Source organism: Volvox carteri (assembly GCF_000143455.1).
Source record: "Volvox carteri f. nagariensis unplaced genomic scaffold VOLCAscaffold_1, whole genome shotgun sequence".
Taxonomy (NCBI): Eukaryota; Viridiplantae; Chlorophyta; class Chlorophyceae; order Chlamydomonadales; family Volvocaceae; genus Volvox; species Volvox carteri.
Window position 1 is genome coordinate 2485075 of NW_003307545.1, and position 18024 is coordinate 2503098.

Consider the following 18024-nt stretch of genomic DNA (forward strand, 5'->3'; position numbering starts at 1 on the left):
TGGGCTGGGCGAGGGAGGCGGCGGGCTTGGCGGCCGCGGGCTGGGCGGCGGGCTTGGTGGCCGCGAGCTTGCTGTTGGCTGCGGGCTTGGTGGCAACGGGCTGTTGTTGGGTGCCGGGCCAATTGGATTGACATTGGGGCCGGAAAGGCCGGTTGGGCAGCAATCCTTATCAGAGTTGAAGACCGAGTACGAGGCAGTGCCGTTAACGTCCATGAACAGTTCCGGGAACGTGCACGAGCCGGGCACCCTGTTGATGCAGACCGGCAAGCCATCTGCAAGGATATGGGCAGGGAGGGAGGCAGGTAGGGAGGGAGGTTGGGAGGCAGGTAGGGAGGCAGGTAGGGAGGCAGGTAGGGTAGGGATTAGGGAACAAGCAGGGACAGGAAGACATAGAGCAGCCGTCCAGGAAAGTGCAATCATAGAAAAATGTCTTTCAAGTGAAAACGTTTGTTTTGGCGTGAGAGCTTCGCCGTAAAGAGGATTCTTCTTTATCTATTTGACATCTAAACGGCTGGAAAGTTCGTTATGGTGCAAAAGACTTAACTTGTCCGACGCGATTGACAATAGCATCCTTGGAAAATGGGCAAACCGCCAAAACGCAATGGGCAACTATTCAAAGCAGCAGCTGTATGCGCTCTGGATGGGAAGTGGACGATTCGTCTGGTACAAACATCCTTTCTTACATCCCTCACATCCCTCGGTGTAAGATAACTTCGGCACGAACGTCCACATGCCGGGACGGACCACAAAACAACACTGAAGACCCAAAAAAACTGATTAAGAAAGCGTAGGCTAAAAAGCGAGATAGACAAAAAAAACATTTTATACATCGGCATCGATCGCAAACCGTGACGCTTCCCCCACGAAGAAAATCATCAAGCTGCTGGGCAAGAACGAAAATTTGAGTTTAGTCCCAACTTACTAGGCAAGAAGGAAGCCACGACGCTGTACGGGAGGGCAAGGTCCTTCACGATGCGAAGGATGGCCGCGCCCGGAACACCGGTGACGTCATCAATGCCGACGGTGCTGATGGACTCCAACACACGTACGCCGCCAACAGTCCTGTCAATGCCCTTGAACACCATAGCACGTGTAACAGTGCCCTTGCAGGAGGGTTCTGTAACGTGCGCCATGGAAAAGGATGGCAAGGGAACAACGTGCGTCAGTTAGTAAGGCTGTGTAACAGTGGGCCACAAGGCCTGGGACCATGAGCTTACTTTAGGCCGCAAGGATGTTGACTGGATAGAGAGATAAGGCAAGGGCTACTTGGCCGATGGAAGGAATTGAATGCCAACTCATAGCTACGAAGAGCCAGACAGGGTGTCGCAAGATTGAAATTGCCTTTCCAGGCAAGGTGCCTACAGACATGCCTGGGTAAGAACAGAAGGGTGCCTGGATCACACCACTTACTGACGTCAAACTCAATCTTGTACAGGTCAGCGCTGCAGCAAGGCTCCGTCAACGGAACTGTCTGGCAAACAGTGCCCGTGGTGTCAAGGACAATGCTGTAGCACAGCCAGTCATTGCCCTTGTAGTTGTTCTCGGCGCCAACATACTTCAGGCGGTATGGGCTCCGGCGCTGACGATAAGTACATTTGCAGTAAGGGAAGGCGTTCGGGTCGTCGTTGTTCAAAAGAGACCTGCCGACAAAGAATAAAACGATGTAAATTTTGGCTCCGACATCTAACATCAAAAACTTAGCGCATGCGATGGCACTTGCAAAACCACATCTTTCAGTAGTAACTCACGATGAGGAACGACATCTTAAGCAATCGCGTCTTACCTTCCGTTGAGGTTGAGTACCTCTGTTATAAGCAAAAGAATAGGCAGAAAGAAGCAGGTTAACTCAGGTAGCGAAAATTTACGTTGCATCGTAAGGGTCGAAGGAGGCAGCGCACTCACCAGCACTCGTAGCAACCACTGCTATGGCGCCAAAAAGCGCCACGAGCAGCAGCTTAGACATCTTTGCGTATAAAATTGGTCCCGGTGAGCACCACTGCGCACGGAAGGAACCGCGACATGATAAGCGTCTGCCAGCTACCCTCTCCAGCTAAAATGCTGAGATGTTGGCCAATTATGCAACATCAAACAATCTAGCGATGTCGCGTGAATCCATCACATGCAGACTTACGTAGCCAAGTCTCGAGTCGTGACAGAAATGGAATAACGGACCACTCCACGCCTTTTCGTGAAAAAGGGATTCCAATTATGCAACCCACGAGGCCGTAACTCTTCAGCCTGTAAGGGTGCAGCTACGATTATGCAATCGCAGAACCCGATCCTTCTATGACGGCTTGCAACGCGCCCTCCCTGGCGAATAATGTACGGCATGTCCAGACGGTGTACAGAGCGGTGGGCGCGAGCGCGGGAAAGAAGGCGAGCGTGCCAACTAATGTGCTTAAAACACCATAAAATAGAGTATATTGAGGATGGTGGCCTCCTGGGATGTGATTGTAACGTTCCGCCAAGTTAACAGTAAGCAATGCTGATGGGTAACGACAAGTCCAACGTACGCGGTGACATCCGCGATGAAGTTAAACTTAATCAGAGTTAATTTGATTTAATAATTTCATGAGGCTTATGGATTTGGCCAGCTACTTCGTAAAGATTGCCGGCGGTTCACTTCCCTTCCGGCAGTCATCCTGAGTGCAGTATAATATAGTTTAAAATATGATGAGACTTATATCCTCATAGGTGATTACGTTGTTGTGCTGCTGCTCCTGCTTCAATGGCTAACTTGGATGGAGTGCTCGGTTGATGTGACGTCGGATATTGGCGCCTTTGGATAAAATAAATAGATCAAGTCATCATTTGCTTGTTTCTTCGCAGTCTAGGGAAAGGTAAGAACATTTACGCATTCTACCTTTCATTCCGAGCGTCGTGCAATTTCGCCACATCCCTATCCGATACGTATTGATCCGTTTTGCAACATAATCTAATGCTAGGTAATTTTAGCAACTGATATCTACGTTACCTTTACGTTAATATGAGGCGTTAACGCCTTTTCAGAGTACCGTAGTCATACACGGGAGAACAGCAGTACTAGCAGTCTATCTGCTGACGTGGCACGCTTAATCCTAGTTGAACACAATTGGACACAGTCGACGTTCATAGAAAGTACTAGAACAATACCAATAAGTATATCGCTAAAAGAAGTTGGCTAGTATGTGCGTTGCAAGCGATGAATTGCTTATAAAGAAGGGTGATGCACCAAAGGTCTGCTTGCCAAAAGAAAACTTCATAATTTTATCCAAGCAAAACGCCGTTCAAACATGTACTACTGATACGGCGCGTTACTGTTTTTCACGCTAGCTTGCCCTGACTGCTGATGAACGGCGGCAGTTTCACGTGGGCGACTGCCGTAACAATCGAGAATAAGTCGTTCAAAGGAATCTCAGGGTCAATTTCAATAGCTTCTTGCTTCCTTCAATTGCCGGTGATTGCACGAGACATAGACAGTATTCTATTTCGGCCCTGGGCTTGGAGCTTAATTTTATTTTCTAAGGCATGTTGTCGAATTGCGGAACTGCCACTGCAAAATCTACCCACATAGCACATGCGGCCGTAAATGAAAACTTTTCGTATCCTTTTCTTCCGAAAGATGTGCTTTTGAAACGGGACTTAGAAAGCCCAGTCCATACCTTCGCTTTGGCAACAAAAAGTGATTAAAATTTGCTCGCCCAAAAGTGTTACAAAGACCAAGGAGATCGAATGTGGCAGAAGTTGTGACTACACACATTCCAGTCGAGACGTATGGACCAACGAAGCACCCGCGCGGAGCGGCATGGCACGGCGTCTCAAACAGGCTGATGCCCAGCCGGGCGCCGATACGCGCATACTCGCTGCCGCGCCTACCACCCCATCCCCGCATTCATAATTGGACCCTTGAACTGGGGTTGCATGTGTTGCTGACTCGCACCCGCAAGCAACAACAGTCAGCGTCAGTTTCGTGCTTGCTTCCTGATCGTTCTCATTCCTCAGGAGGGGAAAACGGCCACGATGTGCGTCAAATACAAATGATGATGTCGCATGAACTTGAGCTTTGCAATCAACCCGCTGCTTGCATGTCAATGTAATCGTTGTCGGGGACCAAAACCACACTCCATTTTACGGCCCGCCGTGCTGTAGCTTCTGCAGGCGTTCTATGGGGTGGCGTTTCCCTCGGCGGATCAAGTCACTGCGTCGCCCCATCACGAAGAGGCGCCGTTCGTATGGTTCACCTGATATTGACTTTGTCATAATTCGATTCATCGTGGGGGAAAATATGCTTCAGGGAAGACGGCACGTATGTATTGTTGTTGTTGTTACATGGTCGTGGGTGCGTTCCCCGTACCTGCAAACCACCCTAGTACGAGCCGAGGGCTCAAGGGCTGCCAAATCGCCTATAAGCACCATCCTACCTCGCACTTCCAACGAAACAAGTAATGAAGTATACTAACGACCAAAGGGAACGATAGAGTTGCGGTGAGACCATATACGTTCCAGCATTCTTGCCAGGCGTCCAGGTTCCCACTTCATAGCGTCCTTCATATGTTCGAAGCGTGGAAAGCCCATATCAGATCTGATTCCGTCGTAAACCGGACAGTCCAGCAAAATGTGTTTCTCATCCTCGATGTGGCTATCAGTGCCGCAGCAGGGGCATACTCGCTCCTCCCTAGGTATATAAAGCCGTCCCTTACGCGCTCTGTTAGCCGCCAGTGCCCAACAGCAAAGCCTAAACTGCATAAGCTTGCAATTCGCCGAACGTGGGATAAACATTGTGATGTGCGGGAGCACCTCCTTCCTGCCCGCTTGCTCGGCCGCCAGCCCCATCCAATGCTTATACTTCGCCATGTGAATTCCTGGTTGTTTGCCGTCTGACGGATACACGTCAGGCTGGACATCTAAACGTGTATGCTTCCAACCACTCACTAATCGGTCCTTGAACTCCGAAATCACACCTTCTGGCATTGGCTTGTTCATCAGCCACTCCACTCGTTCGTCTACCTCGTGTAGCCCTTGCGGGGCCTCTTTCCATACATCGTGCCCCAAAAAACATAGAAAACGGAGGAGTAGTGTCCCCCATCCGGGCCCTTCGGGGTTGGAGAGGGATTCTGCGACCTCCTGTCGCAAAACTTGGTATGCCACAGACCCACGCTGTAAACGGACATGGTTCCAAAACCTCACAACCTGCTTGAGAACGTGGTAGTGTAGGGGTAGCTGCGATAGCTCTGCGAACAAGAGGCGGTGTGTTGGTCTGGCAGCTCCTACAATTTGCCGCATGAAAGATATCTGAAGCTGCACTGCCCTGTCCTTTAGGCACGCCTCGAAGGGCCCCTCTGCAAGGTTATTCGCATCACTCCGCTTCCTGAGCCTGTCCAAGACCTCAGCTAGCATAAACGGCCCCCACACTTGGCGTACGTATGTATGTGTGTACCTGTGTAGAATGCGGCCGTCAAAGTCCGGTACTCGCACTTGTAATTCATATATCCCACGGCCACGCCATGGCCCCCCTTGCAGCTTGGGTTGGGGCATGCTGCACTACATGCTGCATGACATGCTGCACTACATGCTGCAGTACAATCAGCACTATATGTCCACAGGAGCCCCGACTGCCTCGACGGGTAGTTCGTTTCGGAGGGTAGAGCCTTGACGAGAATTGTTACCGATGGTCGATACTTAACATCCGTGAAAGGCGACATGGGAGACATTGGAGGCAGCAAACAGGAACGAATTGGTTCTTGTTCGAAACTGGCCCCAGGCCTTAGGGATCCCGGGCCTTCCAGCCCCTTAGCTTGGTGGCCTTCATATAAAAAAATAGTTCCTGTCCGTACGTCATGGATTTCCTGTACTCCTTCTTTCTTTTCTTTCCGTTCTCATTTTGCCGTCATTGCCTACGTTTACCTGTTCCCTGGGCAGTCTGCTTGCCTGAGAGGTAAATCTCTCTGGTTTTATGTGTGTGTGTTTTTATGTTCGGTGGTCCTGCTGCTGGTTTCACCGAGACGTCAAGACAAATGTGAGGCTAAGCGCGACGCCAAACACATGATGAGACAATTAATGGACTTTCGCAAACACCCCTGCTTGCAATGTAACTGGCCCTAAGAACCGAGCGGGGTAACACCAAGTGGACGGGGTAACACCAAACCGTATCACCAATTCCGGTGTTGGAAAGATTAATTCTAGAAGCGTTTTTTACTTTCACCAATCCAGAAATCACCAATCGGCCATAGCGATACGGTAACTGGCCCTAAGAACCGAACGGCGCGCATACGCACACAGGGTGCGGTTGCACAGTACGGTGAGTGCGGCGCGTGCAAGCAAGCGCATCACGGCCAAATAGCAGGCGGGCAGCTCTACCTTACCAAAACTCAACTCGTCAACAGATGTCGAGAAAACGAAACTGGAGCAAATGGACTCCCTTTGTAACACCCCCTCACAGGAACTATACATGGGGAGTCATCCAACAACCACGCTCAACCACGCAGAATGAATCCCTAATCAGCATGCGCAGAGCGAAATGGGCGCCCAGAATGCGCTAAGTTGCGTGCATACATCGATATTAAAGGGGTTTTGTGTGGTCATTTGTTCGTTGTTCTACTAAACGAACAAGGGCGGCACTTAAAAGTGCATATGCGTATGTGGATTGCCAGATCGCCTTCCGCCGACATTTGGCCAACGGCGTCCTCCAAGCCGCTTGGAACAACGGACAATGGAAGGTAGCTTTTTGACATGACCCGCTTGGAAGGTTGGGCAGGATTGGGCTGTTCGCGATGGCAACGAAACGATGAAGCGCAACAAGATGACGACCGCAACGATGCGGTAGTCAAGATGTTCGAGGCAGCAGCCACTTGCGTCAGCGCCTCCGATTTGAAACAGCTGTTGCTTTCAGCTTCGACGGGGTGCAGGGTCAGCCGTTTTAACTTTGTTGACGAAACGGACCGTTTCATGTGCGCCATCGCGACGAAGCTGCAATGATGCTGCTTTTATACCGCGAATTAAGTAGTGCGAAATACAAGTATAATTAAATCCAAACGTAACTCATTACAATAAAACTTTAACTGCCAAGCCAGCGAGGTTCATGCCAGAAATGCATCTCGTTACGTACCTTTAGCCCACCAGCTGTAATGAAGAACCTAACTAACTGCCCTTTTCCTTTGACCTCCACAAACAATGATTTGTGCTTCATATCCAGATGCTCACAAGGATTTGTATTTTTCCACCATTCCGCGTCATTTCAAGCTGTTTCATGCCAAATTCGCCTCGTTCCGATGACCAACCAGCATGCAGATCCGATCGGTCCGGTCGTTGATCACAGGGGCCTTTACACAAACGCACCATGTTTGTACATCCTGCCTCAGACAAATTTATGTAGTAACCGCTATCGCATTCACTTGAAAAAGCCAGCCGTGAGGCTGCTATTCCACATCATACATCCCCAGTAGTTGAGAGTCCTTTACAACCGTCGCCAATTCGTAGGTCCTCCCCACGCCATCACAAGCCTCCTAGCTGCTCCACTCCATTATATGCGGCTAAGGTGCAGGCGGTAACTATCCCTTGAAACGCGAAAGAAAAGCTACGTGCCACTCATACGGTCCAGTACGGCGGGTAGCAGAGGGTAGCTTACCTTGTCCTTGGCGCCCGGTCTGCACGGAATGCAAGGAAATGCAGCCAGAGATTGTGAGGCAGACATTTTTTGCATGCTGAGTAGCTGAGTATGCAAAAAATGTCTGCCTCACAATCACAAAGCAGTATGGACATGTGTGTATCCATGGCGCCTTTGATTGCCCCCCTAGTGACCACCACCGGGTTGGTGTCCCCATGGCCTTTTGGAATTCCAGAGAGTATCGTGCCAGGAATTCGGGGGCGTCCAAAAGCCATCAACGTTTTTTGATCTGCCGGCTTTTTCAAAAGGCTCAGGGCGTGCCCTCCGGTTGACCTCTCGCATACATGCACACTCCTCTTATCTTGGGGATGATTATGCCACAGCGGGCGGTAGCAAGGACTCAAAAGACTTTCGAGCGAAGACAATCCGAAATCCTGTATGGCTAATCGGAAAAGGTGAGCAAGTAGTTCACCGTATGCGGATAAGCTGCGTTTGTTGATCCTTTTGGCATCTTGGCTTCGTCCGGGTCCGCGATGCTCTTACGGGTTCGCAAGCTGCCAGCATCGCGAGCCGAGTATTGCTAACGCGCAAAACTGCAACATCTGCCAGATGGATTTGACAGCACGCTTACGTTTTTATCATGAATATTTATGGTGGAGCCCTAAACTACCTTTCTGGCAACGCCGTGCGCATGCCAAAGCATTTGAGAAGTGGTACGCCCGCGTCATTCTGTTGAGAATTGCTTATCAGCCATGCCTGATAATGCTAGCTATGTATTGGTAGAGATCGCAATTACGGTTCCTGGGCATCGCATTAGCCCAATCATGCTAAATCAAGGCGCCATTCGGATTCCGTCAAGCTTGCAGCCAGGATAGATTATATAAGCTATACCCACGTTAAATTATCTATACATAAGAGCGCGGGTTGCCATACACATCATTCAAATGTGTGCAGTAACGGCACCGAGGCGCCGACTAACAATTCCATAACATCGCACAGGTGCACACACGCGCCGACTCTACGGGCAACTGAAGGCTCAATGCATAATTCTGCCATACTGGGCTCGTCCTAACTCCAAACGTGGTGCTCGCGAGGTTGTAATGTCAAGACTCTCGTAACGAAAGGCTGTTCTGGCAATCAAGATAGTGGCCCACGTGATATGGCCAGAGAAGTGAGTTATAATACATGTTAGATGGTAAGCCGAGAACAACTCTGCTGCGAGATGCGAACGTTAGCCGCCATGGCAGAGGAAAATGAGCGAGCGTGCTCGTGGGCAATCCTTACAAGAATTCGCCGATCAAAGTGGAATGGTGTCGGAGTTGCAAGGTAAACTCACTCATAGGTTGTGAAAGCTACTATCTATGTGCTCGACTTGTTCTGAAGAGGCCTGCGCAGCTTTTAGAAATTGGCCACGATAACAGTGCTCTTTAACTCTTGAGTAGGACAATGAATATCATTATGAATTTGCTTTCCATTTCCAGGAAGTCACACTCGTTTTACGGGCCCATTTGCTTCTTTCCGTACCATGTGTACGGTCCTCACGTGTAAACATTTGGCCAAAGGTGCTTCATCGGAGAGATAACTGGTTCTTGCGCTATCTGCTGATATTGTATTAGTGCGAATTGAGCTCAGCTCTGTATATCGGTCATTTGCGCTCTCTGGACGTACCTGACTTGCAATTTCCATCAGCAGTACCTGGCCTTGTGTTCGCTAGCTTCTGGTGCGTAGTCTTGCGAGCCATCTTGCCGCAAGCACTTTTGCCGAGCTTGTTTAGGCCAAGGGATTTTGAGCAGACAATGGCTAGGGCTTATTACCTGTCTAGAGGTCGGAGGCTTGCGGAATATATGAAACATCTGATGCGTTGTATGGCGCTGGTTGCAAATTATATGCAGGCTTTAAACCTCAGGGACGATGGCCCACTTGAAGCATCGCCACGCCGCCCCTTGCCGGGGAAGCTGCACATCGCGCATACGATGCGTTATCCCACGCGCAGCGGCTACCGTGGACCCATTAAATCTACTCAAAGGCATTTTCAAGCCCGCGAACAACGGCACACCTGCCCCTCAAGGCGCTGATTTCACCAAACAGGTCATGAGCGAGGAGTCCAAGTACGTATTGCAGACGTATGCACGGGCCCCGGTCGTTATTTCGCATGGAAAGGGTGCAAAGGTGTGGGACGCGGAGGGCAAGGAGTACATCGACATGGCCGCTGGCATCGCCGTTAATGCCTTGGGGCACAGCGATTCCCGGTGGTTCGCAGCGCTTGCAGAGCAAGCCCAGCAGCTCGCACACACAAGCAACCTTTACCACACCCAACCCCAAGTGGAGCTCGCAAAACGTCTTGTGGAAAACTCCTTCGCCGACAAGGCCTTCTTCTGCAACACCGGCACAGAGGCAAACGAAGGCGCCATCAAATTCGCACGGAAGTGGGCGCGCGTTCGCGCCGGCGTTGACCCTTACGACGCGAACGCCTCGGCGCCGTACGAGCTCGTCTCCTTCACGTCCTGCTTCCACGGCCGTACTATGGGTGCGCTCGCGCTGACGTACAAGGAGCAGTACAAGACGCCGTTCTATCCTATGATGCCGGGCCACCGTCTCGCCGAGTACAACAATTTGGATTCCGCACGAGCCGTGATCGAGAAGGGCAAAACGGCAGCTGTGTTTGTGGAGCCCGTGCAGGGGGAGGGCGGCATCACGCCCTCCAAGTTGGCCTTCCTGAAGGGGCTGAGAGAGCTGTGCGACGAGGCGGGGGCGCTGCTGGTGTTTGACGAGGTGCAGTGCGGCCTGGGGCGAACTGGTGGGTATTGAGGGGGGCGGGACGGGGGGGGGCCCCATGGGGGCGTGGTCGGCGTTTGGATATACGGCACCTCTATTCTCGTGCGTACGGCACCTCTCTTGTGTCCAGTGTTTGTTTAATTTGCTTCTCTGTGCATGGGCCAGCCCGCCGCTGCACAGTACTAGATCGTATGATCATTGCATTCCTGGATAGGAGTACATCCGTACATCTGTACATCCTGTACATGCATACTGACTCAGCTACATGTGCATGCCCTGTATGTATGTATGTATACGCATCTCAATGCGAAAGGCAAGCTGTGGGGTCACCAGCTGTACGGCGTCGAGCCGGACATGATGACGCTGGCCAAGCCCCTGGCAGGCGGTCTGCCCATTGGGGCTGTGCTGATGAAGCAGCATGTGGCGGACGTCATGAAGCCAGGTGGGGATTGCTGAAGGGGTGTTACGCAGCTAAGGGGACGAAGAAGGGGGAGAGGGAGAGAGGGACTTCGGCGCGGTACAATACCTGAAGGAACGGGTGGGCAGTTTGCTGAGTGGACAGGTAGTTAGCATAATTTGCGGAGTGGTGGTTAGGTGGTTAGGTAAGTAGTTAAGTGGAAACGCAGATGTGGAGGAGAGTTTCCCGGGGGGAAGAGGAGGAGAGGTAGATTGATGATGAGGGAAACAGTATCCTGCACGGGGGGGGCCGGGGGGTTGGATATTCGGGTGGTTTCGTGCCGGTTACGCCACAGACATACATACTTACATACGTTTGGTCGTACGTTTGTCCGTTCCATTTTCCTCCCTTAAACCGCTTAAGCCCTGGACCCCCGTTCTCTCACATCCTCCTCTCCTCCTCCAACCCCCCAACCACGTCACTTGTCCCCCAACCCTATCACTTGTCCCCCAACACCACTTCCGAATCTGCGACTTGCATGTAACCTCCCCTCCCCTCCCTTCCCCCGGTACACCCGCATCCACATACACACATATGTACACACACACGCACATACACACACGCACGCGTGTGTCCAGGCGACCACGGGTCCACATTCGCGGGCAACCCCCTGGTGTGCCACGTCGCCTGCACCGTGTTCGACATCATCAACAACCCCACCTTCCTCACCTCCGTGGAACAGAGGGGAGTCAGGTTGCGCGAAGGTAAGTGAGGTTTTTTTTTTAGGTATTTTGGGGGGATTGGGGGATTGAGAGGTTTGGGGTAAAAGAGAGGTTTACGGGTGTGGGTTTGGGCTCCTTTTGACACAAGCGTACATACATACAATTACACGGGTAGGTGTGGGGGGAGTAGTATGTACGGCGGTGTACAACAATCCTTACGTAGTATGTACGGCGGTGTACAACAATCCTTACCGTACGTATTGTTGTGTGAAGGGTGGTTGCTGTGTTGAGCCTCTTGTTTTCATCACGTCCGTCACCACCACCACCACCACCACCACTACCACTACCATGACCACCTCACCCACCACCTCATCCTCATCCTCATTGTCACGCACAGGTCTGAAGCGGACGATGGGCGGCAACCCTCACGTGAAGGAGGTCCGCGGTGTGGGTCTGTTGGTGGGCGTGCAGCTGGACGTGATGGCGGGCCCGGTGGTGGACACGGCCCGGGAGATGGGGGTGCTAGCCATCACGGCCGGCAAGGGAGACGTGATCCGGCTGGTGCCACCGCTCGTAGTCGGCGATGCGGAAATCGACAAGTGCTGCGAGGTGTTGGGGCAGGCCCTGAAGCGCCTGTGACACATCAGGGGGCGCCAAATCAAGGGCCTCGAGAGTCCCTTGGCGAGAAGTGCCAGATTAGGCCATGGATTCATCATGGGGATTGGGATTGGGCTTGGAAGATGAATTGATAAGAGTATGATAACAAGCGAGTTGTAGGAGGGAGGGCGCGGTTGCCGGTTAGAGTTGGAGTGAAAGTGGATTGGTTGCGATACGGGGAGGGGACGTATGTATGTATGTATGCATTTGTTGGCTTTTGACCCAAGCACCCGGACGACAATGCACAGCAGGCAGTACATACTGTTGGGTTTGGTAGGCAGAGGGTTTGGTACCTGCAGCCAACCGCAGTTGTACAGCAGGTCACCGCCACCGCCACCTTGTCTGCTGCTGTTGATCTAGCTGGACTGTCTGGCCGGGCTGTCATCAGTGTGCGCCGCGTCGCAGACATCTATGCATGTATGGTTATGTGTATGGTTGTATGTTTATACGTTAAGGGGTTGAGGCAGGAAGGGTTGCTGGAAAGGAAAAAGGGAGGGAATGGGATTCACGTGATCAATGGGGGGAAAGGAAGTGTTGAATGATATCCAGATGCACCCCCCTCATGCGTCCGTGTGTGGGTGTATGTGTCTGCCTAGGGAGGTGAGAGTGTATGTATGTACGTAGGCATGTATGCCCTTGCGTCGGGAAGGGAGGGAGCAGGTGGGGCCTGTTTGGAAGTGAAAGGCGGAGAATGTTGTTTTATAGTGCCGGTGTTGGTGGCTCGGTCTGTCGCTCATATGCCTGTATACGAGCGAGATTTAGATTGGTTGTTAAAATTGTTTTGTTAGCTGGATACTGCCATTACGCTCCATTCTCTTTGGGATGGTGGGATAAGTTCCTACAGTTTCCACATGCAGCGCGCAGTTCCGACACAGCATATGCAGTTCTGAAACAGAATGCAGAAGCGCCGGCAACATGGATGTTCACATATTTCTTCTTCTAAGATATCCCGCACGTTTTGGGGCGGGGCCCCAGCGCGAAGCGCCCAGGGGGCCCCGCCCTGTAGGATTGCCCATGGCCGTGTGTGTGTAACGGGCGAAACATAATATCTCGCCCGGCTGAAACGCGTTATTGGTAATATATTGCATTCTCTATTTCAAGTTATCTCGCCTGTAGCTAACAAAAATCGTATGAGCACAAACAAGTTTGGCTGCCTCCATTGACCGACCTCGGAGGTCAAAGTCACATCAACGCCTCTCGGGCTAAATTTAATCTCAAAAGGTGCCGCGTATCTCATATTTGAAGTCTGAGATGACGGCGTATGATAACTCGAACACCCAGCTTGTGTTACCATTTGTCCGCACGGGCATTCCGACTGGCCACCAGCAGAACGACGAATTTCCTTTCATTTCTCTATGAAATACGCAAGCTGCTCGTTTGTACAATTATTTTGGCCAATGCTCGGGACCTCCGAAGACTTGCAGTGTCGCGGCTATGGGGCGGATTGCGGAAGCCGCTGGCGCTTCGGGGATGAACATTACAGACAGCACCGGAAAGTGCTGAGGGCTTTGGGGAAGTGTGTCGAGCTAGGCTTTGAGGGGGCCACAAGGGTGCGTCTGAAGGGGCGCCGTTGGCAGTGCATATGGTGCACGGCGTGCTGTACGGCGCTGTTTTCCGTGTGTGTTATGGCTGCAGCACCAGACCGCAAAGCCAATAGGCTGAAGGCTGGCAAGCTGCGATTGTGTCTGCTGAGCGTTGAGCAGCCGGCCTGTACTGCGGACTTGGCGGCCGAGCCCCTGCTGTGTGCCGGTAACGGCACCTCATACGTTTACGCCCAAGCAAGGGGCTGTCGGTGGCAGGTCGCGGACCTCCCGACTACGTGTAACGGCCAATGACTCTTAGCCATGTCTGCTAGGTTCCAGAGAGACACCGTCTCTTCTATAGGTTATGAGCCCCGGCTTCCTGCCTCCCGCGCTCTGACAAGCATAGCTCCCACAGCATCAGCACTGCTGCAACAAGCACAGCTCCCACCACCTTGACACTACCCATCAATTGTCACACGTGCCACCCTAGCTACCGCCCTGTACGGATGCAGGGGGGTCCCGCCCTTTTTACGGCTTCGAGAAATCGGACACAGTTTGTCCAGTGGGGCTTCCGCCGCAAGGACGGATGCCAGGTTAGCTAAGGGAGTCGGGTTAACCATGACGCCGGTCAGAGCTCGCACGGTGGGCGTGGCTTGAGGACGTGAAAGGTACGGGCTTTGATGGCGCGTAAAAGGTTTGAAAACCAAGTAACTACAAGGCTAGGCTGAACAGTCATCCGTTTGCGTGCCAAAACCAAGTATTGAGCCCGCCGGCAGTACTTCGCGCTGGTGCAAAAAGGAACAAAAGTTTCCGACGTGCAGCGTTGCGACTAATGCTGACATCGTCCTCATCTAAAATATAAATCGGAAACGATTAAAATTATGAAAGGTGAGGGTAATCCACAAATTGCCTAGAAAGCCTCAGACGCTGAAGGGGCGCGCAGCTTATAACACATTTCTAAAGTCGGAAAAAGGTTCCGATTGATCTAAAACGGTACCAAGAACTTGAATGTCTGGATGCAATGTGAGGTTATCTGCTTTGTCGCCCAACGTCCGGAGTGTCGAAGATCACATTTGTTTCCGGCGAGCCATGAGATGCCTTCTGAACAGAACCTTTATTCTAAGACTAATGAGAGACAAGGTACAGCATATTGCAAAGCCAGGTCCGTATGGTTGGAGCCGGACCGGCTCGCCCTAGCCCGGATCAACCCAGTCGATGAAATTCCTCAATAGGATGCTCCCACCAGCCTTACAAAGTGCACCATGGACAATATGTTGCCCCTGAATGGTCTCTCTCGGCTGCATGCTGTAAGATGGGCACCTTGCACATTCATCCTGCTGACACGCGCTGCGCCGCAGACAGGAGACTGGAGACCCAGTCAGTCAGCGCCTGTCAAAATGGTAGATTAAACTGTACGTGAGTGAGCATGGTAAAGTTTCGAGGACAGCAAACATATCCGTATGATGTAAGCTCGGCGGGTTTCCGCGACTGCGAAGCAGATCACTCCAGCAAGGGCCAAAATTCGCCGAACGATTCACCTAGTATGAATTTCGTACGGAAGGGGTGGGGTTTGGGCCTTCTGTTCGCTGACCCAATTTGGTCTGTGCCCGCCGGGAGTGGATGGTGAGCAGCAGCCGCCAGCTTCGAGCACGTTGGGGAGTGGAGCGGGGCCCTTGCAGTGCCCAGCCCGCCTTTTTCCACTCCGTTCGACTTTGGCAGATGAAAACCCAAATCGGCGCAAGGCACATCGGCCATGAAGATGGTCAGTCCAAAAACATTTTTTATAAAATCCTTAGCAGCCACATAATCGTGGCGCGCCTTATGCTGTGGGTTATCCCGACGAAGAACAAAGCAAACTGGCCAGATGACTCACGACTGTGGCAAAGATCACGGCCAAAACAAAAGATATTTTGATACTCCAACGGAAATCGGGAGCGTCTTCAAGCTTTCCGGCAGCATGCTTGCGACGCGTTGAGTATGTGCTTCTACCTTCAGTAATAGTTCTTCTGTCGATCAGTCGATCAACACGTAGAAGTCTGGGAAACCATGAATGCTAACTCTCAATATGCATGCTTTCGCGGTTGCATCTTACATGCATGCCAGCACCATCACAATTCCAAGACCCATTATTACTCGTTGCTTGGTGCTGACGAAACAAACTGCCTTCCGAGCCACACGCCAGCGCCCGTTGGTTTGCAGCCTTCCTCGTTCTTGTCGGGCGGCCCCGTTACGCTATAGACCTGGTGCAAGCACTGCGATGCATGGAGACATGGCGCCAAAATGCCAACCTGCCATGAGCATCGCAGTTTACCGAAGCATCAAAACCGGTCCGTTTGGGATACGATCACACATGGAGAACCTGTACGTTCAGTAGCTTTCCAGCTCAGCGTTGGGCGCGTGAAAGCGCGGAAGTGTTCCATCCAACGTGAAAGCATTGCCGTGCGGGTGGACGTTTCCGTTGCAAAATCAGTGTGAACAGTCCGAAAGCACTGGACGCGCGGCAATGCCTCCTCGACGGCCCACCCAAGCACGTGGGCGCGCCCACGCATCCCCAGGACGAGGAGAATGGCACTGCCTTAAAGAGAGATGTCACAAACCAAACGAATCAGCATATAACCAATGAGCACAGATGATTGTTAAGCGACTAATAGAAAAGTTCGGTCCGTTGCCTTTCTTGCCAGACTCCCTTCCATCCCCTGTATCTGTTTTCGGGAAGTACCTGTCGCAGCCAATTGCAGAAGGTGAGTTAAAACCAACGGTCCCAAGAATCGCTGATCCCCTAAGCGAATCATAATGGCTTGCATCGAACCTCCTGGAAGCATCGAAATATATAGCTAATAAGAATGGGGTGACTCCTTGGCCGCGTGAGAGACGTGTCTGGAATCCAGACATTTAAATCCAGTCATTGCAACGAAACTCATCCAGACTCTGGATGAGTTTCGTTTCGATGATTGGATTTCAACGGGTCGCAAATGTGTGTACTGAATCGAGGCATTTTGTACCTATGAGCTACGATGCCAGCAGCAAACTCAAGGAAACTGAAGGACCCACCGGATCCACCTGGTTGCACCGCGGGTTGGAAAGAACCTAGGATTGGAAAAGCCGCTGTTTCCCTAACTCCCCTTCTACTACCGGTAGTGATCTGTTCGGAACAGCAACTGTAACCTCATTGACATGGTGTGAGAAACAATGGCGCAATGTAGGGGCATTGGTATATATGTATGTACATCTGCCGCAGATAAAAATTTAGTTCCTCTCCCAACATTGTGCTCTTGCAAACCATAGGAGTTGACGTATTTCCTATTACTGGCCTTATCCAGTAAGAGTGCATTTCCAGTGCGGATTAAGGCCAGGGATTAGGGCACGGAAGTCCTTGGTACGAGCTTACCACATAGTTTTTGTTCCATAAGGGAACCAAAGGTTGAAAAGGCGAGGTAAGTCTGCCAACAACTTAGCCGTTTTAGCAGGTATCGATGGATGACAGAGGGTTAATCCCTGGCCTTAATCCGCACTGGAAATACACCCTAACAGTGCATATTCTTGTGTCTCTGTAATCTGTTGCTGATTTACCATCCTGCCCAAGACGACGAGCATAGCGAACGAGATAACGCTCAGGACCTGCCATCGTGACTCGGCAAGGCAAGGCAAATGGCATGCAGTTTTTGCATTCCGCAATCGTAACGTTTGGTGAACCAGAGGCTACCCGGCCACACTATGGTATTCATGTCGGTACGTAGTACAAAGCGGTAATAGCGCTCGGTGCCGGAATCATGGTACATTAAAGCCCGGCACAACACGACTAAAGAAATGTTGGGCGAAAGTATGGGTGCAAGGGCAGACCACCTCCCAAACCAGCTTAGCGCTGCAGCACGCTATCCGGCAGGTATAGTTATAACCTCGTAACGAAGTCACATGCGACGATGTTGATCATGACCACTTTGTATGTTTGAACAAGGGCCCCGCCGTGATCAGAGCATACGTAACCCAAGGGAACCGGCCCCGCAAAACACCACCAGTCCAAATGCAATGACATCATCCATGCGTAGAAAACTGAAAGCTTGTTCAGCATACCTGTTGCATGTTTTAAGGCACAGGTGCTTAGCAGCCCACGTAGCGTGCTAATACCTGCCCTCGCTTCGGAGATCCGCGCTGCTTTGGCGCTTGTATGGGCAGCTTTGTATGGGCCGGGCCAGCGTCATCAAGGTGTAAGGGCAGCACCAATCCGCACCAATCTGCACCAACGAATCCGTCACACGCACTAAGGCGGGTAAGCTGCACTACGTGCTATGCAGCGGACGGCAGGGCACCTCTTTCGCGCTCGAAACACGGAAAGAAGGTCCTTGTATTCTACGCGGCACATCTAAGAGC

At 51.7% G+C, this 18024-nt stretch overlaps 2 protein-coding genes across 2 annotated transcripts in view; one reads left to right on the forward strand and one right to left on the reverse strand.

The window, feature by feature from the left end:
- ssgA (pherophorin-like ECM-glycoprotein SSG185) overlaps positions 1-2249 on the reverse strand; it is a 6178-nt gene extending 3929 nt beyond the window's left edge. Inside the window, exons 1-6 of the mRNA XM_002946080.1 lie at positions 2132-2249; positions 1903-1996; positions 1784-1805; positions 1411-1640; positions 923-1117; positions 191-272 (exon numbers count right to left, since the gene is read on the reverse strand). Coding sequence (XP_002946126.1) covers positions 191-272; positions 923-1117; positions 1411-1640; positions 1784-1805; positions 1903-1963 — 590 coding nt within the window. The 5' untranslated portion in view covers positions 1964-1996; positions 2132-2249. The remainder of the gene's footprint in view (positions 1-190; positions 273-922; positions 1118-1410; positions 1641-1783; positions 1806-1902; positions 1997-2131) is intronic.
- A 6924-nt stretch (positions 2250-9173) lies between these two features.
- VOLCADRAFT_127260 (acetylornithine aminotransferase) lies at positions 9174-13018 on the forward strand. Its single transcript, XM_002945728.1, has 5 exons — positions 9174-9302; positions 9475-10379; positions 10671-10799; positions 11393-11518; positions 11874-13018. The coding sequence occupies exons 2-5, from the start codon at positions 9494-9496 to the stop codon at positions 12113-12115; spliced, it is 1383 nt and encodes a 460-aa protein (XP_002945774.1). The 5' UTR covers positions 9174-9302; positions 9475-9493; the 3' UTR covers positions 12116-13018.
- The last annotated feature ends 5006 nt before the right edge of the window (positions 13019-18024 follow it).

Coding starts and splice junctions, on each gene's coding strand:
- VOLCADRAFT_127260 (XM_002945728.1), top strand. CDS start 9,494: ATGGCCCACTTGAAGCATCGCCACGCCGCCCCTTGCCGGGGAAGCTGC. Junction 10,800..11,392: donor GGCGGACGTCATGAAGCCAG/GTGGGGATTGCT, acceptor GCGTGTGTCCAG/GCGACCACGGGTCCACATTC. Junction 11,519..11,873: donor GGGAGTCAGGTTGCGCGAAG/GTAAGTGAGGTT, acceptor TGTCACGCACAG/GTCTGAAGCGGACGATGGGC.